This window comes from Rousettus aegyptiacus, unplaced genomic scaffold, assembly GCF_014176215.1.
Source record: "Rousettus aegyptiacus isolate mRouAeg1 unplaced genomic scaffold, mRouAeg1.p scaffold_m13_p_12, whole genome shotgun sequence".
In the NCBI taxonomy this organism is placed as follows: domain Eukaryota; kingdom Metazoa; phylum Chordata; class Mammalia; order Chiroptera; family Pteropodidae; genus Rousettus; species Rousettus aegyptiacus.
In genome coordinates, this window is record NW_023416287.1 from 11,855,310 (window position 1) to 11,878,818 (window position 23,509).

The 23,509-nt window shown below is 47.5% G+C and overlaps 1 protein-coding gene across 1 annotated transcript; it reads left to right on the plus strand.

Annotated features, from left to right (window-relative positions):
- The first annotated feature begins 22,001 nt into the window (after positions 1–22,001).
- GTSF1L (gametocyte specific factor 1 like) lies at positions 22,002–22,486 on the plus strand. Its single transcript, XM_016152458.2, has one exon. The coding sequence runs from the start codon at positions 22,002–22,004 to the stop codon at positions 22,464–22,466; it is 465 nt and encodes a 154-aa protein (XP_016007944.1). The 3' UTR covers positions 22,467–22,486.
- Positions 22,487–23,509: the final 1,023 nt, after the last annotated feature.

The window sequence follows — 23,509 nt, forward strand, 5'->3', positions numbered from 1 at the left end:
TGTCTGGATTCCAAAGTTTCTTTCACTCAACCAAGGGCCACCAAGTGCCTTCCCTGGGCCAGGCCCCGTGTGGGAAAGAGACACGGTCCCCCAGAAGTAACTCTGTTCCCGGTGGCCCCAGCCCAGACTCACCAGCAGATAGCGATGGCCCTGTCCCTGAGCCCTGACACATCCAGGGGTCTAGTTTAGAGGTGGCTTTCTCATGACATCATGGTCAAAGTGGCCCTTGAGCCAAACCTTATGGGACACACAGGATAAGAACAAAGATGGGAGGCCGGGAGGGGGCGTTACTGAGAGGCGGCACCATGCAGGGGTATGAGACGCTGAGCTGCACCGTTCGCTGCCCTCCAGGCTTGGGCAAGTCACTAAAGGTCATCGAGCTTCAACTTCCTCATCTGCAGAATGAGGATGATAGCAATAGCCCAGGAGAAGGACCATCCATTCACTCAACAAAGAGACTGAGCAGCCACTCCGTACCAGGCACTGCTCTAGGCGCTTGGGCTTGTCATGAAGATCAGAAGATCTGATGAATGCCTGCTCTCGATGCCATGTCTGCACACCCTGGGTACCGGCTTGGCAGGACCCCCAGGCACGGGAGGGAGGAGCGTGAGTGGGAGACCCTGAATGCCAGTGTGAAGACTGGGCTCTGGAACGAATGGGGGACCTCTGGTGCTTTGGAGCAGGGGGCCAGGAGGAAGCTGATGGAGGGATGGGAGAGGCAGAGGGTGAGTCTGGGAGGCCAGCCTGAAGGAGGGGACCTGGGAGAGGAATCGGTGATGAAACCCCTGGTCTCACGCTACATCTCAACTGAGAGCCACAGTCTCAACCCTGACCTCCTCTGGGCCCGCCTCTCATTCCTCGCAGAGCCCCCTTCCAGGGCAGCGGCCTGGCTTCCCCTGCAGTCTGCAAAGCCAGGCCGGGGTGGGGGTGGAGGGCACATTTCTCTCCTCGGACACAGCGCAGATGCTCTCTCCATATCTGATGCCTTCCGTCGAGCTCATCTCCCTGTCTCTGTTTTCATGTTTTCCTCTCTCACGCTGGCTGTGTGGAGCACATCTCTCAGAAAATACTTGCTTTTGAAAGTTGTTGCCATAACAACCACTTCATTACACGCCAGGCCCAGTATCTCAGAAATGCAGAATCTCTCCTTAAAAGCGTGCGCTGCACATCAAAGGGGAATAGGAGCTCATTATTTTTACATTATTTTGCAGGCAAATAGATATTTTCCAATACACATTTCTTTTCTAAGTTGATTTTCTTGTTCAGTAGAAATGCACATTTCTTTCTTAACCCTTTCCTGCCTGCAGAGTTCAGGGCCTGGAAATCTAAGCTACTCAAAGCTGGAGGGAGAAGACATTTCTTTGCTAGGACATCTATCCCGCGGCCCCTAACGCTGCAGCTTATGAAGGATGGTTGTTCTAATTCACAATTTAACTGTACTCAGAAATTCTAGAAAAGGCAGAAATTCTCCGTGCGGCATATATATAAAAGCCTTTGCTGGTAGCACTGTTCTAAACAAGATTTCATAACAAGTGAAGCTAATTATTTAAGGAGCCAAATTAAAACCAAACCAAACAAACAGGATTTTGTTTTTAAAACCAGAGGGTGCTGTCAGAATTTAATAGGTCCTTTTAAGTGAACGCCTAACATGTCTCTCTCTCCTCACCAGCGGGTAAAGCCCAGGATTTTTGTCTGTTTGACTCTCTGCTTTCTTACCGGCACCTAGAACAGTGCCCAGGACTGTAGGAACTCAGTAAATATTTGTTGGCTGGACCAGCGAATGAATGGGCTGTGAACACCACGTCTTAATAGCAATTGTGTAAAGAAAGGGACCTTCATCCCCATTACACAGATGAAGAGTTCAAGGTTGAAAGAGGTTAATACAATAATAATATCAACAACAACAACAACAACAACAACAGCAGACATTTAAAACTTTTCATTGGCGTTTTGAAAGGCGAGCCTATCATAAGTGCATAGCTTCCTGACTTTTGATAAGTTGAGCACCCACAGGTAACCAACGCCCAGATCAAGAAACAAAACACTTGGAGGCAGGAAGGAGACTGAACAGGACACCTTCACGGGTGCTTTACAATAATCACTCACCTCCCTTTCATGTGGATTTCTGTATCTGTTCTGTTTTACAACAGAAAGGGCAAGGGCCCCTTGAGTCACTACCTCCCATAACCGCTGCTCTGACCTCCAATGTCACAGATGAGTTTTGTCTGTTCTTGTGATTTCTGTAACTGGAACCATACGGTGGGGTCCCTTTCGTGCCTGACTTCTTAACCCCATCGTCACGTTTCCGAGGTTCGTCCATGGTGTGGCATGCAGCTGACTACCATGCACCTCCCTACTAATAGCGGCGAATTTTTAATGAGCATTTACTATGCACCCTGTAAATTCATTTAATCCTCCCAACACCCTGAGATGAAGGCATTACTATAAGAGATTTGCCTGGAGCCCTGCAGTAGTGGAGAACTGAACCCAGCACTTTATGGCCCCCAGACTCCTGCGGTAGTCAGGAACCTCTTTCCTGGGCGATTCGAGGCTGTCACTGAGCACCGTCAATAGCTGGGCGAGGCCAGGGGTGAGCAGAGAGCTTTGTGCTCCAACACTAACTGGCCCCAGTGTGCTCTATCTCAGTCCCGTGTAACTGCTTGTATATTTATCCAGCTCCCGACCTCACCGACAGGCTCTCAGCTGCTCCCTGCTATTGGCGTCACTGCCTGCCAGCAGCCGCACCAACAGCGCTACGACTAGGAAGCCAAAACACACCTGGGTTATTAGACTTGTGTGCAAAACAAGAAAAAAACAGCCACGAACAAAGGCTCGCCAATGCACAAGTTAGAGACAATGAAGTCTGGGATGGCTGCACCTCTGATTGTTCCCTGGGTCCAGACAGGTGAGGTTTCTGGATAAGCCAAGTACTACTCATTCAATTTTCCCCTCTTTGCTTCCACAAAAAAAGTGTTTCGTTTTGGCGCCTGAGGACTTCATTCTTGTGGTACTGCCATAGCACGTGCTGATGCTCAGCTCAGCACCTGAGAAGCGAGCCCAGCTTTTTGTGGTCCTGCAACCCTTCAGGCAAGAGAGTCAGCAGGGTCAAAAGCCCTTTACGGCTCTCAGAGCTGAGGCAGAAATGAGTGAGCAAGGGTTCCCTGGGAGGGCCTGGTTTCCCGCCCCACGGCAGAGCTGGTGTCCTGTTAACCCCGGGCCGTAGGAGGTCGGCCCCAACTCCATTCACGGGAAGTCCCCTGCCATCCATTCCTTCATGCGTCAAGGTCAGGAGTGCATGTACCTTCTTCTGAGCCTGCGCTGGGTGCTGGGGACACTAACACGAGCCGATGGGCACCCACCCAGCCTCATCCCCTGACAGCCTTCTGCTCCTCTGTGTGCAGCCCTCACGGATGGCCCAGGCCTCGGTGGCCCAGCCTGGCCGTGCTTGGGTCACAGCACTCACTCCCCACCCCCCACCGGGCACTTGTCGGCTCTCAATATATATATATATTTTAATGAAAAACTGAAACTTCTCCCCACCTCCTTTATTCCCCTTGGTAGAAGCCAATTTTGCATCTATTAACCAACTCATTTCCACCTGCGTGGTTACCTAGTGTGCTCTTAGTTCTCTTCTGAGTCACTTCTTAACACCTGACTGGTTCCTTCATTAATTCATGGGTTAAAAACAATCTTTGACACAGCTTCCAAAAAAAAAAAAAAGGCGCCAGGGGGAAAGGAGGAAAGGAGGAATGTGTCCCTTCGGGCTGTCGGCCTGATCATCAGCATTCAGTTTTCCTGGGTTTCACACCCCCCTAGGTCGGGGGCCTGACACCAGAATGTCACTCTTTGTGGACGGGGACAGCCATCTGCTTGTTTTCTGACACTTTTTGCAGAAGCCCGGATGGCTGTGGTGTAAAAAGCCACTCCACCCTGAATCCACAGCGTACATTCTGTAACTGTGTCCCTTTAATGGATGCACACGTGTCTATACAAACATAATGGTTTCCATGGAGATGTGGTCACAATGACTAATTAGACAAAAGAGAGTGGTTTTCAAAGCCCTGAAAGACATCATGGATGTAATAAACGAACATCATCTTATTCAATTGATGTATTCCTTCTCATTTCTCCCTAGAAACGTCAATAAATGGTTCCCGGTGACTCGACCTTATTATGGAGTCAGACTCAGCCGCCCTTTCAGAGCCTTCCAGATTCTCAGCCATAGGATTCTGATCCTGGAACACATCCCAAAAGCAGCCACAGGCACGCTTGTCCACTGCCAGCATTTCCAGACTGGGCGGTCCCACTCTGGTCCCATTAAGGAGATCAGGGATGATGCTCCAGGCTTTGGGGACCTCGTCCTATCCCCTCCATCACACCAGCCTAACTTGGCCACCAGCTGCCCCACAGGGCTCACCCCGCACCTTCACTTTTTTGTTTCAGAATGTTTGGTGTGACCTTTCTTGTCATCCTCTCTCCCGCCCCAACAAAGCTGGGGCCAATGAACATTAACCAGCGCACGTTCTAATGAAGAGTCATCCTTTTCCCTCTGGGGGTGTGACCCTAGCATAACATACTGGCGAAATTTCAGAAGTGAGAGGGAGAACAGCCCCAGGTCCTTCTTCTAAAGGCTCCACACAGCGTGAGCTTATCCACTCTCCCACCCTTCATTCCACCAGGACCCCAGGCGGAGAGGAAAATGTTCAGAACACAAACTACCCAGACCTCACCCTATGGCTTGACATGAAAAACGAACCTGTCTCAAAAGCCATACCATGTGACAGCAAAACGAACACCTGGAGACACATCCCTGGACACAGGAAACCAACGACGACCCTGCAAACACACTTCGACCAACGCCCCAAGGAAAAACTCGCGCACAGGCAAAGAATCCAGTCTAGAAGAAAACAACCCCTTAACCAGAAGAAAACTTTGCTGTAGTTTTTTTTTTTTTTTCTGCTATAAAACTATATAACGAGACTGCGGATATTTTAAAGGCCTAAACTCTCAGGAACAAATATAACAAATGACGACAGTGGAGATGTGTCACCAAAATTCCAAAGATAAAAAACGAATGCGTGAATAGTAACTGACCCCCCCCCCCCAAAAAAAAAAAAAAAACGGAGACCTACCTGTGCCTCCCAGGTGGAGAACCTGAACACAGTTATTTAGAGCCACTTCATTCGTAATGGCTAGAAACTAAAAACAACTCAAATGTCCTTTAACTGGTTAACAGAAAACCCAATGGTGGTACATCTATACAATGGATTTGGCAATAAAAAGGGGTGAACTTCTGCTACACGCAACATGGTTAATCTCAAATGCATTACACTACGTGAAAAAAAAAAAGCCCAATTTCTAAGACTATCTTCCCTGAGTTACGTGACTTTCTGGAAAAGGCAAAACTATAGGTACAGGAAACAGATTAGCGATTGCCAAGGTGCAGGTGTTGAATGAGGGGTTGACTACATGGGGGCCCAGAGAACTGGGGTGAGTGATGGATCCACTTCACATCTAGATTGATTGTGGGGTGACTATGTGGCTATGCATTTGTCAAAACTCAGAACTGACTGTACATGGCTCTGTGAAAAATGGATGAGGACAGGAATGGAAAAGTTAGTCACAGACTTTTCACAGAATATGCCCGCGTCTTTTGATTTAATGGACAATTTTACATTGCTGTCTCAAAAAATCCATCATCGGATGAATTTAAGGATTTTATCTGAGACTAGCATTGTTAAGTGTGCTTATAATAAACTATGTGGATTTTTAAAACCCTGTGACTCCAACCACATGTTTTTCCGTCCCTTGTTAGATTTGGAGGGATCTCTTAAGAAACAATTGCACTGGTGATCATGTAATGTTTCTTTGAGGTTCAGAAATGCCTTTGGCTTCACTGGTTACTTTTTTCCCGTTAATGTCAGGTAAATTACACTAAATGAGTTTTTTCCCTTTCAAAAGTCTCCCATTTCACAAAAATGTTCCCATCTTCCTCTCCATCTAGAAACTCCACACGGAAACATAATTTGAATGATTTTTGAGGGCGAGAGGGGGTCTTTTTGTTTTTATACAGTACTTTTCTGGGGGTTTTTTGTGTGTGTATATTCAAGTATATGCACTATTTTTATGAAAACAGTTAAGTCCTTCCCTGACTCCCCCGCCCTAAGTATAGTCACAGCTCCCCTCCTCTCCCTGGCATGCAAGTCACTCTCCTCACTCCAGAGGTGCTGCCATGCCCATCCCCCGCCCCCTACTGGACTATACATCCTCGATGGGCAAGACTTCTGCATGCTCATCCCTGTATCCCACGGAGGACCATGGTCCACACAACAGATCCTCAATACAAGCAGCGGGAATAAAGGAGACCACGTATCAACGAAGCCAGAGGAGACATCCTTCATGAGTTTGAAAAGTAAAAAATAAAAAATCTGAGCTTTCAATACTTCCCATTGGCTACAAGATGGGAGAAATCAAAGGAGAAAGGGGACAGAGCTAAAAGCTTAGCTCACAAGAGCACTGGAAGATCAAACACGGCCACCTCACAGCCTCACTTCTGGTGACGTGTCTCTCCGAGGGAGAGACCGAGCCTTTGACGGAACCCTGGGTGATGCGATTCCAGAACCACGAGTCAACAAAGAGAACTTTGGCACAGGATGGGACCACAGATGCCTGGACGATACCAAGGTTAAGCAGAGACTGAGTAGGTAAACCCAGCAGATCCCTTGGCAGTGATCAAGTCATCGCTGATTGTTTGAAAGCCATCCCCAAATACTACGACAAGAGATTTTTGTTTAATACATTGTTATTGATGAATTAATTCAAATGATGCCTCCTGCAGAGCTAAGTATAGAAGGCATTGAAGGTGAGTCCCTCGGCCAGTGAGCGAACCAAGCCCACCAGCCAACACATCTCAACAGGATCTGGTTATTTCCTCTTGGTCTTTCATGTCCCCCAGCTACTTCCCAGAAGTGATAAAACTTGGCTTTTTGGTGTGTGAGAAATGGCCCCCAAAATAAATCGGATTGCGTAGGTTAGTAATTCAAGTGAAGAGGAAGTGAAGAAAAAGTGTGGGCATCCATGAAAGCGACAATGTAGAGCTATATGCCAAAAAGGAACATCAAATTACAGTGTAGCTCAAAACAGCTGAGCAGAAATGGGACAGAGGAGAAGATCTGCGTGGGTCTTCCAGGCAGAGCAGCAAGTGCAAAGGCCCCGAGATGGGAATGCGCTCGGAGGAATAGCAAGGATACGAGAGAAACTGGAACGAGGCGAGCCAGAGGCGGAGACAAGTTCAGAGAGGCCGCGGGGCAGACCTGTGAGGCCATGGCAGCCTCTGACTCCGAGGGAAGGGAAACCACGCGAGGGCTGCAAGCAGAGACCGACGCGACTCGGCAGACGTTTCTCACGGGATCCTACGGCTGCGTGGGGAGAACAACATGCTGGGCGAACGAGTTTGGAGAAGGAAGGCCGGCGAGGCCACTGCTACAACGCAAGTCGTTCACTGGTGGCTCGGACAGACGCGGTGAAGTGGAAATGGTGAAAAGTGGTCAGATTTGGGAAACAGTTTGAAAAATCATATTCACATGCTTGGGGGCTTTTGGGTCCACCCCTAGAGTCCATTTGGAGCAAGAATATTTTACTTGTGTTGAACCATTTATATTTAAATACAGCTTTAAATGGCGCATCACATTCTGAAACATATTGCTGATAATAGTGGCTTATGTTCAACTTTAGTACCATACTGATTTTGATAAGAAGGACCAGTTAGGGTGCTATAATCTCGGACATGGATAACTGGCCCATGGGTGATCTCGCTGTTGGGAGGCAAGGTCTGGGTCCAGACACAACCACTTTCTTACTTGGTGTCAGATATTCTAATGGCAATCGGTGTGTGCTCAGGAGTCTGGGAGGACACACCTGACCTAGTCTGGCTGAGCCCTAAGCTCAACATTTAAGGGAAAATGTATGTGTTTTCAAAACTACCGTGAGATGCCTGGACAGCCAGCGAAGAGGACTGATGGCGGCTACAACGCCGTTCGGTGATGCTCTGGCACCATGGAGTCTGACCGCAGGAAGGGGCACGTGGACAGTCTCACACAGCCGTGCGCACGCAGTGCCACTCTGCCTTCCGGTCCCAGGCTGGGAAGTGGAGGATGGGTGGAGAAGTCGCCAGGCGTCCCGCTCACCATCAAGGTCTCCCCCAGTCTGGCTTGGATACGAAGCCTCTGAAACCTGATATCTGTCGATGGCTTTGTACTGTGTCATACGGATTAAACGAGATGGCGGGTTAAATGAGATGGTGGACTAAATGAGATGGTGGCATCGGTTACCAAAAATCCAGGCGGGGTTGGAATCAAAGAGGCTTGAGTAAATATGGCCCCCTCTTCCCCATGCTCACTGTGTGGCTCGGGAAAATTACTTAGCCCCTCTCCCCTCAGAGGTGTGAACAATGATACATACCTCACATGAGCTGTGTGACAGGGCTATGAGATCATGTTTGTCCAAGTGCCCAGCACTGCACTTGGCAAGTCACGGGAAGTGGTACCTGAGGGGTTCAAGCCCCTTCGGAGTCCCCTTGGGTCTGTGAGTCTTGGACCCCAGTGGACTGGTGCATCCCCAGATTGGACCCCCTTGGACCTGTGCAACCCCAGATGGAAGACGCCCCAGGGGACTGCACACCCCACGATTAAACCACTGACCCACAGGGAAGGAGCGAGAATCACTTGTTCTCAACGGAGTCCGGACCGGGGAGCTTAGAGTCACTGGACTTTGAAGGAGGGATAAACCTGCCGGGGGGGGGGGCCAAAGGAACCAAACTTCTCAGGGAACTGCAAAATGATCCAAAAGAAACTGAAGCCCAGAGAGGTGACAGTGAGATCCAAGACCACACCATCCGTAAATGCACCACCAATAGGACTGGAAAGGCCCTTACAGATCATCGCATCTGGCCCTTCTTTGTCCAGATAGGGAAACGAAGGCCCCAAGAAAGCAGAGGGTTCGCCAAGGCCACACAGTCACTACAGGTCCAAGCCCTAGCGAGGACTCAGAGTCTGGTGCTCCCTTCCTCCCTCCCTTACTAGCTCCCATGTTCACACCCTTTACAATTTGGCAGAGGTTCCGACCCCCAACCACCCCACCCCACCCCACCCCCACCAGCACTGCCACGAGCTGCTCAAAATGCTCTATGGAGCTGATGCAAAACATTTCGTTTTGTATCACGCCTGTGGTGACAGCTGAGTTAAACCGAATGTTCACAGTCATTATGTTCAGAAACCCTGCGCGCATTACATGCATCAGGGTTTCAGAATGAATCAGGTTTCCACGCTCTCCTCTCTGCATCTAATCGCATGTCTGCATATGGTAACCTTTCGAAAATGAGTCTAATAATTAGTCATCTTGGCCTAGTTAAAGACAACAGTATGTTCTCCAATTTCACTTTGTTTTCAACAAGAGAGTGATGCCAACGGTAATTTTCACCACGATTAAAATATGCTTCTCAGCTGGTCCCTGAAGCCGACTGAGACGGCAGCTCTGGTCCCTGCTGGGCACTTCCCCCTGGCTCACCCTTTCACCAGGCTGTGCCTCCCGCCCAGGCACCCTCCTCCCACACCCATTCACAGTTCTCGACACCAACCGTGTACTCAGCACTCCGCACTATACTAGGTATTTTGGACTCATTCATCACACTTAATCCTGTTTGCAAGACAAACCATACTGCTCCGTTTTCAAGATGACAAAATTTGAGAAGCTGACGGTCCCGGTCCCTGCCTACAGTCCGAACCCCAGGTCCAGCCACTGCCCCTTTCTCCCTGCATTCCAGCCATGCTGCCTTCTGGCATGTCTTCAAAGACAGTGAGCTCATTCCCACCTCAGGGCCTTTGCACACGCGGACTCCTCTTGCCCCTGACTCCGCCTGGTTAACTCCTACTCACCCTTCAGATCCCAATTCAAACGTAATCTCCTAAGGGAAGACGTCCTCGCACGATCCCACATCTTCCCCTAGTAGTTCTTCACTCACATAGCACCCTATAGTCTTCCACCTTCAAAGCGGTTATTATAATTTGTAATTTCATTTGTAAGGGGTTATTTGCTATTGTCTGGCTCCCCTACAGAAGCATGAACTCCGAGGAAGGCAGGGATAATGTCTGTCTTGTCCATCATCATATCCCCAAACCTAAAAAGGACACAAAGTAAGTTTAGTTACTATATGTTGGATGGATGGTGGACAGATGGGCAGAGGAGGGTGGATGAAAGGTAGGTAGGTAGTGGATGGATGATGATGGATAATGGACGGACGGATGGGTGAATGATGAGCTGTAGAGAAATGCTAAAAGCAAACAAAATTTGCCACCTATCCAAGTAAGAGGTGGAGCCATAATGTAAACCCAAGCAGGGGACTGTCAGTCCCACTCGTTCTGTATGTGATAATCTGCTCTCTCTCTCTCTCTCTTTCCCTCCCTCCCTCTTCCCCCTGCCTCTGCCCTTCTCCTTCCCCCCCTCTCCCCCTTCCCCTCTCCTCCTCCCCGACTCCATCTTCCTCTCCCTCTTCCTCTCACTGACCCAGGAAGACTGCTCACCTCCCATGAGCAGTTCTCAAAACTCACCAGGGGGGTAACCTTGCTGTCCAAACTTCCACACCCCCAACCCCACAGACCTGGAGCTTCAGAGGTATTGATTCAGTGAGTCCAGGAGGACCCCCAAAATCTACACTGTCGACAAGCTCCCAGGTAGTTTTAAAGGCAGTAGGTCCCGGATCTCCGTTTGAGGACCCCTAGACGTGGGTAAATCCAGACTAATCCAGAGCCCCGGGGTAAGCGGCTCAGCCCTCCACCCCCACCAGCCTCCCGCTGGTGAAGCTGTGAGGGCATCAGAACCTGGGGCAGCGCTGCCCCCTGGTGGTCATAGTGGCGCTGCAGCTGCCGGGCTTCCCAAAGGCTATCGGTGGCAGGCGCCTCCCAAGGCCAGTGATACCTTATGGCCAGGTCTGCCTGGGGGCACAGCACCTGAGTTCTGGTCCCTGACTCTCCAATGACCTCTCCAGGACTTCTTTCTTTTCGTAAACGGAACAGAACCAGTGGTTCCCAAACTCCGGTTCTTTGGGTAATGCCTTCGCCTTGCTCATTTCATATGCTACCTGAAACATTATTTACTTAATTTTTTTCCTAAATATATTTATGCAAAATAACTCATTTTAAACATAGAAACGTGAATCCCCACAATAGATGTGGATAAACAAACAGTTTCACTTACTACAAAGAGGGAATGAGGAGGGAGAGGGGGAGACACGGAGAAGTGGAAAAAAAAAAAAGAATTACCAAGTGTTTAAAAACCAAAAAGATTACAATTTTACAAACAAAAATGGAAAGTGGCTTGCCCAGTGGTGACACTATAAAGAACTACATGAAACTTACTATTATAAAAGTCAGGATAGGTGTTATCTCTGGGGGGGACGGTGGGGGTTCCTGGGACTCCAATTCTCCTGAATCTGGGAAGGAGTTACAATCATGTGTTAACCTGTATATATGAGTTTTATGCATTTTTTTCCTGTATTTGATATCATAATAAAAATGTAATGAAAATTTTTAAAAGAAGAAGAAAAAGCAGAAATACGAATGCCTGGCTAAAAATAAGAGACGTGACACTGAGCTCTGGATGCCAGGCAGGGCCCTCGGCCTCCTAATAAGACAACGAGGCAGAGTCAGGGGCCCTGACTGGATAAATGCCCCAGAATCGTGCTGATAAGAAGGGGCCTGCCAGGTGGTCCCTCTAAGTGATGGGTCTCCCACCACACCCCAACCCTCCTTCCTTCCAACCTACCTTCCTCCAGGCCCCATGATTGAAGCTCAAATCTTCAAGAAGGCGTGTGGTGATCATGCCATTATCAGCATCTCTAATGTGGTGAAAACAGTAAGCACCTACTCTGGGGCGACCATTAGCACCCCGATCCGCAGGCAGGCGAGGAAAACAGGGCTGCTCAGTTCCTACCCAAAAATGGGCAGCTGGAGACAGTCACGTGGTGTCTCCTGCCACCATCCATCCTGATTGGTTGACTCCTGCACCATACCAGTTGTCCCATGTGTTTATGATCAGCCCAGCTAATATTCATCAAAGCGTGTGTGTAACGATTCACATAAAAACTGTCTATCGAAACACGATCGACCATCACACGTACCTCTGGCTGGGTACGTACTGAGCTTCGGGATGTGCTAGGCACAACCTGGCCCCTCCCAGGGCGACGCCAAGGACCCAAACGTCACATCTGGGCAATCACCAGTGCTGAGTCCCTACACAGGAACGTGGTTAACACGAGCACGCTCATCCAGAAAAGACGCGAGCCGGACATTCCCCCGCTCGCTCGCGTGTTTCCCATTTAATCCTCATACCCACCCCACCCAGGACCAACTGGGGAAGCTGAGGCTGACCCAAGCAGCAACCATTCTCTCCCTCCACCATTTTATTTTATTTTATTTTATTTTATTTTATTTTTTATTTTTTGTATTTTCCTCCTCTTTTTGGGGTGCCTTTCTTCCAAGGAACCCTGCTGTTCACCCACTGGGTGCAGGTTCTGCTGAGGACTTGTAGACAAGCCCACTTCTCCTGCCTGATTCAGCCCACTAAGGTTTTTATTCCATGTGTGAGTCCGTGCAGAGAGAGGCAATCTGGAAGAATAGACAGCAATGTGTTATTTTCTCCTTCATACATTTTTGCGTTTTCTGATTTCTTTTTTATAATCAGGTTTGAAAATGAGAAAATACAGTCGTGTGTTAAGGAAATAAGGCAGCGCGGTTTGGGGCAATGAGCTCTAATAGGAGAAGGAGAAGCTCACAAGTCCTCACTCTGCCCTCCGGTTGCTAAGTCACCTTAGACAAATCCTTCCCCTGTATGGCCCTCAGTTTCTCCATCTACTCAATCAGAAGGGTGTGCCAGCTCCTCTTTACCACTGACCCCTTGCCCAGCCCATTTTCCTGCCCTGCCTTGTGCCCTGGAAGGTAGGCGCTTTGGGCCGCACCCCCCAGACACCCTTGCTGGCGGGCTTTAGGGTCCTGGAGGCTGGGAGGAGAGAGGAGTGGGAGCCTTTCTTCCTTGCTGCCTGCTTTCTTTGGGTCTCATTTCAGGCAGTAGCTCGGCAGCTCCACAATTTCAGCTCCTGAGGGATGACTCCTGCGTTACACCTACAGTTCTCAATGGACCGCAACAATGCAATCCCCTGGGCTTCTCATTTTTGCTAGTCTTTGAGAGACTGAACACTCGGGTTGGGTCCCTTTGCCCCACCCACCCTTCCATAACATTCCTTCCACCAACCCAACTGAGTTGGATTCTGTTTCCTACTGGAATCTCAAGTAGTGCAAGGGTAAGAGTCGATGAGCAAGGATCAGTTTGCCGGACCATATCCCAGGGATTAAAACCTATGAATTTCCCTATTCCTTCATATTTAAACTCATTCTAGCCTTTAAGCTCACCTTTCCACTGAAGGTGGGGGAAAAAATTGCAGACATAAAATAGCGCAGCTTCTTCACTCAGCCCATTGCCTTCGGATTGCACACGCGTGCACGTGCACACACACACTCACGCACTCCACCCAGAGGTGATCTGAGCTGGTGGCGGGGGAGGGGTTTACATACCACGCCAGCATCTGGGGAGGTTTGTCCAGGTGAGAGTGGTCCTCAGCCCTCGCTGGTCTCCCTGGAGTCTGGGTCACCCCAATTCCTGCTGCTGCTGCAGAGGTAACTACAGTTCCGCCATGGCCCCCAATAATTTGTTCCAAGGACCCCGCAGCCCGCTCAAGACAGCATTCACCTTCAGCCACCTGTGTGCTCCCTCTGGGGGCTTAAGGCCTCGTGTCCACTCTCCTACCCTGTGCTGGGATCCTCGGTCTCATCGGCGCTGTCCTCGGGCCACCCCGTTCCAACACCTCCCTCAGCCACTGCTGCTCCGCCATATTGGGCTTCACTTGGGGGTTCTTCCGGGATTCCTACAACCTTAGCTGGGGCTGCTATCACCTCGGAGGATGGGGCACTGGACTCATTCTCGGGAACCCAGTCACTCTAAACCCGAACCACACCCCCTCCACCGGGTCCTTCCACACTCACTAACTGAATCACCTTCTTTTGCACAGAACATTCCTCACCACCACCCTTTCTTCCCTGCTCTACAGTTTATGGTATAAAATGTGCGCTCTGGATCCCCCTGGCTTTGTGTATGATAAGCTGAGCTTAGAGAACTGAAAAATAAGCAAACAAAAACTTTCTTATGTTTTTCCAGCATCTGGCTCTTCCAATCAAAAGCCATAGCTTTCAAGAGCACTTTGGAACTCGAAACTCTGAAATTTGGCTCTCATCACCCAGGTTTCTCAGGGGCCCTCCCTTCCCTGGGGTCTCAGCCTCAAGGTCTATTGTTAATAATAGTAATGATCTTCAATGGCACTTCTAGGTGTGACCAGCTCTGAATCACTCACTTACTCATTCAGTTAACAAATATTCCTTAAGCACCTCTAGCTGCTACATGCCATGCGGGGTACTGGGGATACAGGAGGGACCTGAAACAGACATGGACTACGCTCGCCTTGGGGAGCTGGGAGTCTACTGGGGGAGACAGGGGCTTATCAGAAAATAGAGAGAAATAAATGTAAAGTAACAATGTCGTAAAGTGTCACCTGAAGGATCCTGACTATATCTTAATAGCAGTGAGAAGAGAGGAAACCAGTGTATCTAGATGTCCATATGTTCTCTCTGGGTCTAGTCCAGACAGAGGCCAGAGGGCAACTGGGGAGACTAGTTAAGAGACTTCTAACCTAGACCAGGCAAGAGACGGTAGTCACTAGGACTAGCGCAGCGGTAATGGGATGAAGGAAATGGGATACATTCAAAAAGTGTCCCAAAGGTAAGAACGGCAGGACTCTGTGATGAATTAGACATGGAGGTGAGAAGTGAGGGAAAGAAAGGAACCAGGGCTCCTGCTTTGTGGGAGTGAATCAAAGTGGGCAGGTGGTGGCGTCTTCCGCTGAGATGGGGACTCTGAAGCAGGAACTGTTAGGGAAGAAAGGTCGTTTTTAGACTGTATGGGCAGGGCTAGGTGTGAGATGCCCACCAGACATCCAAGAGGAGACATCAAGAGCAAGGTGGGTTCACAAATTTGCACTCGGCAGGTGGTTTGATCTTGAGGTGCTGATTGGTGAATCGGCTGCAGGCAGACAGGAAAAGCAAGAAAGAAAACTGAGCTCAGAGGACTCTAGTATCGTCTGGAAGCAGAAGATAAGGTTGAGGAATCCAAACAGTGAATTCAAGAATAGGGAAGAGACGGTACAAAGAAAACAGAAACTAGCAACCAGAATGCAAAAATACAGAGCTGACTACAAATAATGAGGCATAAAACTTACCACGAATGTCAAAAATAGATATTAAAGCTGAAGATACACATTATGTTAAAATAATTAGTTATGAATAACCATGATCATAATCATCTGGTTCTAAAAATCCCAAATTATTTTGCCCCCAAAATGAGATATATGAGAGGAAGGAGAAACATATTGTGGGAAATCAAGATTTTTATATTTAAAATAACCTCTGATATAACAAAAACAAATGTATGACTTCTAACCCAGCAAAGAAAACTAATTCAATAAAACATGGCTCATTAAAAACAAAATCAGAAATAAGATGATAGAAATAAGATCAAACATAATAGGTGTCACAATAAATGTGCACAGACTAAATTCGTCAAAGACTCAGATTAGATCAAAAGCCCAAATCCAAATCATTAGACCTTGGGGTGAGATTTTCCTGATATTTGATGGTAGCTTGCCGGAGGACCTTGGAATATAAAATCCATCGACCACCCTTCCACATAAAGTTCCCATGGGGCAGACTCTCCAAAAACAACAACAACAAAAACGAAAAACAAGTTTTCGTGTTATTATGTTGGTTACTAAACCATTGGCAGGCTGAAATTGGCCGTGGTGAGAGTGTTGATACCAGGGAAATTGGGAGAGGCTACAAGTCAGGGGGTTGTGGTTTTTTGTTGCTTTGTGTTGTTTTGTTTTGTTTTTGTTTGTTTTGTTTTGAGAGCTGGTAGTTAAGCATTTGTTGGACTGACTACTCCATAAGTCACCCAGTAAGAAGGAATGTATCTCTATAAGTTGAAGGGACCCTGTGGCAGAAGCGGTCAGTGCCTTACCATCTCCACGGGACTTTTCAGAGCGTTCTGGCCGATTCCGCCTCCAGTCTCTGCATCAGTGGGTGAGGGCTCCTGTTCGCAGACCTGCCCACGTCTGGCAGGTTGGAAGTGCCAAGGAACTCACACACGCCTCTGAAATGCCCCTAACAAACGAATCTTTGGGAAGTTGGTGTTTTTATGCCTCAGTTCCCTCATCGTCTTGGGTGGGGTAATTCTGAGTTGTGTTTTATACAATTTCCCACAGTTTCCCCAAAGGCCTTCAGATGCCCACTGAGGTAGCTGCCTTAATCACATACTTGAACCTCTGTAAGTCTTTACTACTTTCCATACCTGTTTTTCTAAATATAATTTTTTCCTGGTTTTTCTTATGAGAAATATGTGCATTGAAGGTTTGAGAAAGTATAGAAAATATACAGTTACAATGTTGGTCTCATTCTTTTTTTTTGATGTTTGTATGTGAATGTATGTACAAGTATATCTCACGTCCCCACCCTCCTGCAGGCTTACTTGCACTTCCTAAATAAATGACTTGCATCTGAATCCTTGTCTCAGGCTCTGCATCTGGAAGAACCCAAGTGAAGACAGAGCCACATCCACAGTAGGACTCCCAAACCGGTGAGCTCAAAGCAGCAGGATCAGGGATGCTAAGGCCACAGGGCAGCTGTAGGGGACTCATGCTCCCCTGGGAGGTGCAGAGGGCTGGCTTCTGCCCCTGCAGGCTGTGCTCCCACTTCATGCCCCCCAGCACTGACGCTGGAATGAGGTGTGGATCGTTCCCATGATCAGTGACCCAGCTAACTTTTGGCTGCCAGAGCAGACAGAGACCCTAAAGCCACATAGCTCCACCCCTCAGCTGGGTCCCTCAGACAACAGGACCTCCACGATGACAAAGCAAAAGGACAGCAAATCTCACCTCAACTGAGACCGGCCCAGCATCCTATGGAGACTGCATAGCTATTCCCCATGGAAGGCCCGCCTGTAAAAATGGGCAGAGCAGGGACTCAGGACTCACAGGGTGGGCACAGAGGCCCAAAGGGAGGGGCTTAACCTAAGACTTCTTGGATCATGCTGGTGGTCACTGTGACTCCCCAGGAGTGATGTATAGAACTCCAGCTTCCAGAAGTGTGAGGACATAAATTTCCGCTGTTTAAGCCACCCAGAGCAGTAGTATGCCAGTTCCTAGAGCAACTTGTAGGACTATTGTTCCAAGGAATGTCAGCTGGGAAAAATAAGCATCATTTAATAAATGCATATGAACAAATAAGACAGCTAATTCCAGCATCTATAGGGAAATGACAAAAACTGAAGACATTCTGGGCCACAAAGAAAACCTCAGAGGAACTACTACTGAGCAATCTTTTTCAGGCCGCATTATCTGACCACAATGCAATAAAAGCAGGAATTAAAAACAAAAGAATAAATTTGAAAAATTAAATCATTTAGAAATTTATTCCTAAATAACCCAAGTCAAACAAGGGAACAAAACTGCAATTATAGGCCATTGAGAACATAATGACAATTGGAACTCCACATCACAAAACTCATGGAACGTAACCAAAGCACTCCCCAAGGCTCTAAATGTTTTTGTCATTAAACGAGGAAGACTGGAAGTGAATGAAGCATCCAACTAAAGAATCTAGCAAATAAGCAACAAGCTAAACCTAGGGAGAAAGTTAAAAGGTAAAAATTAATGAAATAGAAAACATAAAAAATCAGTAGAACTGATAAATCTAAGGACTGGCTACTTGTAAATTACTGTAAGATATCTAGATGTGTAAAAGCCCAATAAAGGGAGGGGGCAGGAAGCAAGAGAGAGAGAGAGAGAGAGAGAGAGAGAGAGAGAGAGAGAGAGAGTTAAAACACATTAGAAAAAGGAAAGGAAAGTTAAAGTTAACCGAGATGCAGAGGAGAGTTTTCAGATTAAAGAGAATATTAAATCCCTATGATGTGCTAGTTAACGTGGAGCGTTCAGTGAACAACGCCAGTGTGCTGGTAGGCTGGGGCTGCCATAACAAAACACCACAGATGGGTGGCTTAAACAATAAAGGCTCATTTTTTTTGCACAGATCTGGAGGCTGGAAGTCCAAGATCAAGGTGCTGACAGGGTTATTTTCTAGTGGGACCTCACTTCCTGGCTTGCAGACATCTGCTTTCTCTCTGTGTCCTTACATGGCCTTTCCTCTGTGCTCCTGTGGAGAGAGAAATCTCTATCTCTCTTCCTCTTCTTATAAGGACACCTGTCCTCTAGATGAGGGGCCCGTCCTTAGGACCTCATTTAACCTTAATTACTTCCTTAAATGCCTCTCCAAATATAGCCTCATTGGGGTTAGGGCTTCAACATATGAATTTTGGGGGACACAATTCATTCCATAATGGTAAGCTTTTCTAGAAAAATTGGTATTGCCAAGACATTTAGAAAATCATAGAACCACCCTGAAAACATCTATAGAACTATTTTCCAAAAGGTTGTGGATCAGAGAATTTAGTAGACGGGTTCTTTAGAATTTTCAAAAAAATGCTTCTGGGCTACTTAAATAAACCATCCAGAAAACGGAAAAAGATAGAATGTGTTCCAATTCATTTTACAAATCTAGCACAGCCATGGCATTAAATTTTGACAAAGGTAACCAAAACATCGTGCTCTCTGGCATCTTAACAAGAGCCCAGGTGACTGGTGTGCATGTTACAGTTTGAGAAGTGTTGCACAACCTGACAGAGAAGGGTTTCAAAATCAGGTCCTCAAAGGGGCTAGCAGGAGACCAGGAGCGCCGAGGCCAGGGCAGCCTTGACCAACCAGCAGCACATAAAGAGCGGTGTGGGGAAGCCCTGGGCAAGAGCTCAGGTGCTCAGAGGGGCCACCTAGGCTGTCCACACCTGTCTGCTAGACGTGTAAAGAGACACGAGGAGCCGGAAATGGAGTGGACACCCTGGTCCTGGTGCCACGTACACACGGCATGAATTTGCCATGCTCGGAAGAAGCTTATATCCTGGAGGATGTAACTAACTGCTAATGCGTATGAGGATGCAGGTCAGCTCAGTTCAGTGTAAGAAACCTAACAGTGAACCTCCTGGGGAGGCAGCGAGCTGTCTGTCACTGCATGACCCTCCTCCGGCGATGCTCTGGAGGGGGACATGGGCACTGGGAGAGAAGCTGGCCTTGATGTTGTAAGAAGTGTCTCCAAGCGTGAAGGATTCGGACTTATAGTGATTCTAATACTCCAACAGCTCCATCCAAACCCGTAATGACATTTGCTGGCTTGGCTGGCCAATACACACAATATTTTATATTCAGAAAACATTGTTTCTTTACACTCTATGACCTTCTCCTCTCTATCCTCAAGATGATCAGTGTGGGAGGGGCGTAAGCAGAAAACAAACCTGACCTTGCTTGCATTATTGGTCACATACATGCAGACAGGCCTGAGGAGTGCTGCCCAGACGGGTTTGTCTATATCTCTTTCTCCCCCAGTGTTGCCATGGTGAGCGACCGGTCAGGTCTCAGGCTTGGAGCAGATTCTGAGAGAAGGCTGCTGGCTTGAGGGCCATTTGCAATGTCCATTAGAAGCATTAAAAAGCCCAGCCTTCCCTCTCTCCGTAATGGACTAAATGTCGGCCTGTTGCACTAATGGGTGCTTGGCAGCGAAGAAACCTACAACAGCTAATGCTCTATTCCTTACTTTGTGGATTTTAATGATGGGTGAAGTGCTTTCATTATCTCCATTCACAGACTTACAAATGCCTGAATTACTGAGCCTGGGCCAGCCCTGGTCATGAGCATGAAAAAGGCGATGGGTCTGGAATAGAAAAAGCGTTGTCAGTATTGTCAACAAACATGTGAGGGCTTTAGGGGGTACGTAAGGGCAGATACTGAACCAGATGCTACACCGCCTGTTAACTCACAGTAGGACCAATGTCATAGTCCCGTCAGTACTGGATTGCAGGCTTGGAGAAACAGGCTCTCTGTCACACAATCATATGGAAGTTACAATTTACCAAGGACTCCTTCTCAACAAAGTATAGCTGGAGATATTCTTGGGGTGGGTGTGGGGTGGGGGGTACAGTGAGCATGACTCCACGGGCTTTCCATTGCTCACAGGAGACAGTTTGGTTGGAGGCACTAGAATTGCCACCAGTCCAGAGTGAGGTCCTTCCAGAACCTCAGAAGCTCCCAGGGAACGCTGCCCAAACCGTTTATCCCCCACTCTCAGCTAAGACATCCATTTTTCCCCACCCCTAGGAAGGAGGAAATACACTGCATATGTGGAGGAAAAGAAAACAAATACTGGTGACAAAAAGGACAGACGGGGGACATTCTTAGGACTCTTGACAAAGTTCCTATTACACACATGATAGGGCTGTACCTCCTTGATTCCAGAATCTGGGTGTGGCCATAAGACTCGCTTGGACACAGAAATGTCAGTGGAGGTGACATCTATTTCAGGGAAAGTGAGAGAATAAGGTAAGAGGCAACATTTGGAAGAGACAACGGCTGAGCAGTTTGCTAAACTAATGAAAGACACCAGTTCGCAGCTTCAAGAAGTCTAACGGATACTTTAAAAAAAAGAAAGAACACAGCAAAAGAAATTTACCACTCAAAATCATAGTGACGTTGTAGGAAAACCAAAGATAAAGAAAAAAAAAATCTTTAAAACAGATGTATGAAAAGAAATAGATTAACGTTAAAAGAAGTTAGGTAACGGTGGGATTCTGAATTTTCAACCACGGAGCGGAAGTTGGTTGGGAAGAAACTGAACTCTGCTTCAGTGTGAAGAAAATAACACAACCGTATCCAGTGGAATTACATCAAGAACAAGGGTGAAATAAAGATATTGTCAGGCCAACAAAACCAAGAGTTTGTCAAGAGGAAATCCTAAAAGATACAACATGATCGAACGTGGTAGATCTGAGATACCACCCAAGAGGAGCAAACCTGAGGACAACTGTGCATAATCTTTGACGATGTAAAATGGCAATAGCAATACTATCATGTGAGATTTTTAAAAATTAGTCTGAAAATATAGGGAACAGTAGTATCACTCAGGAAGGGAGTAAACGAGCGGGGGGCGGGGGAGGGGGAAGCCCTGTATTACACAGAGAGAGAGTAAACCTTTAAACTTTGAAAGTTATCTATTAATGTTTTAATTCGTAATCTCTAAATAATAAGAGAATGTATAACTTACAAAATAGTGGGGAAAATGGAATTTTTTTTAAAAAACTGTTAATTTAAAACAAGAGGAGAAAAAAAATAAACCAAAGAGTAGGTTAGAAAACACAAAATAAGGTAGTAGACTTACACCCAAATATATCAGGAATTGTAGTAAACGTATAACTCTAAAGATAGATGAATGACAACAGACCTGCTGTGGACAATTTTGAATGGCCGCTTTCCCCAAAGCCACTCCTCCCCTCAAAAGTGATAGACAAGCAGGCTTTTCCTGATGACCCACACTGCCCATTGTGACCATCGTGACTACCCTTGACATCACACAGTGTAACTCTCAGAATCCGGGGGGCTGGCGCATACCTTCACCTCCCTGTGGGGCCGCTGTGGGTTTTTGATTCTTGTGTCCGCTTTGTGTGGTTCTTCCGGCTCACATGCCGTTTGATAACTCTGTCCTCTGCTTTTGACAGCTCTTTGTCCTGTTTCTAATCTACTACTCATGGTCCCAGAGAACAGGGAACAAGAGTTAAGACCTTTGCCTACAGAGTTCCAGGGGCCAGCGCTGGGCAGAGGACAACTCCATCCTTCTCACCAAAGGACTTTCCCATGAGGGACATTTCATTTTGACTCTGAGCAGTGAGCTACTCTGTATCAAGAACCAGCGGCCATGGAGCCAGAAGCCTTAAAAAGCTGCCCTTACAACCCTCACCACCGCATCCCACTCAGCAGATTTCAGTACCACTTGGCGTCATGCAGGAAGAAGAACCCCAAGAAAGCTAAAAAGATGGCCAGCTGCAAATACAACGCCTGCCACGTGGTCCCCCTCAAACAGCTGGAGGAGCACGAGGCAGCCTGTGTCAACAGAAGCACAGTGGAGGAAGAAGGCAGCTTGAGCCCTCTGAAAGTCAGCCTTCCAAGTCCAGAGAAGAATGGAAGTGCCCCTCCAGTGTCCCCCTGGGTCCCCAGTCCTGATGTCTGGAATGTCGATGGCACTAACAGCCACCCCATGTTTGTCCTTAAGACTTTTATTCCCCAGAAGCTTGTTTGTGAAAGCGACATACGAGAGTCAGAGAGAGAGGACCACCCCCGATCCCCAGCTACCTCCCCGAAGATCCTCCGACCAGGAGAGTAAGCCACAAGCCGCGGAAAGGAGTCACGGGCTTGTCATATGCACAGAAGGAGATGCAACTCAGCAGAATAAAAGGCGTGCAAAGTAGACTACACACTGGGGTAGGGTTTTTTTGTTTTGTTTTGTTTTGTTTTGTTTTGTTTTGTTTTGTTTTGTTTTACCTGAGCAGATTGGTAAAGCTCAAAAGGCTTAAGAATATTCTGTAGGCAAAGATGAGGCAATACGGGTACTTTTATAACATTGGTGAGAATTAAGTTGATAAACCTTCCTGAGCGGGGGAGGGGCATAATTTGACCATAGCTATCAAAAGTATCAATGCACTATGCTTTGATGGGGCACTTCCATTTCTAGCAATTCATCCTGGAAATCTATTCACACCTGTGGAAAGTGAGGTAAGTACAAGGTTTTACACTGCGGCATTAATTGCAGCAGTCAAAGAAAGGTCAGAAGTGATCCAAACGGCCATTAGGGGTGTTGGGTAAAATGAATGATGGTACACCCATGCAATGAAATATTACACTCCATGAAAAAGAGTGAGGAAGCTTTCTGTACTGACATGGAAAGGCTAAGACATATCGTTGAACTCAGAGACAGCACACGTTTTCTCTAAAGGGCCAGAGAGTAAACATTTGAGGCTTTGTGAGCCATATGGTCTCTGTTACAACAGTTCAGCTCTGCTTGAAAGCGGACCCGATGTATAGACATGAATACAGCTTCAATAAAACTGTTTACAGAAACTGGTGAATGTCTGGCTTTAGCCTCTGGGCTATAGTTTGCCACACCTCGTTTTAACTGATAAAAGCCAAGTCCTGAACACCACTATATTTGTAGAGTTGTGGGAGAGGACATGGATAGGTATGCGCTTGTATTAGCATAAAATTTCCCTTCAGGGATACACGAGTACAGGGGTCTGCCCACAAAGTCTACATTTGCTGTCTGATCCCTTACAGAAAAAGTCTGACAATCATTTCATTCAAAAGGGACACTGGCTGCCCCAAGGAAGACACCTAGGTGACCGCAGGCCGGGCAAGAGGGACTTTCTGCTC

Excerpts from the sequence above, each read along its gene's own strand:
- GTSF1L (XM_016152458.2), top strand. The coding sequence starts at position 22,002 with ATGGAGCCAGAAGCCTTAAAAAGCTGCCCTTACAACCCTCACCACCGC.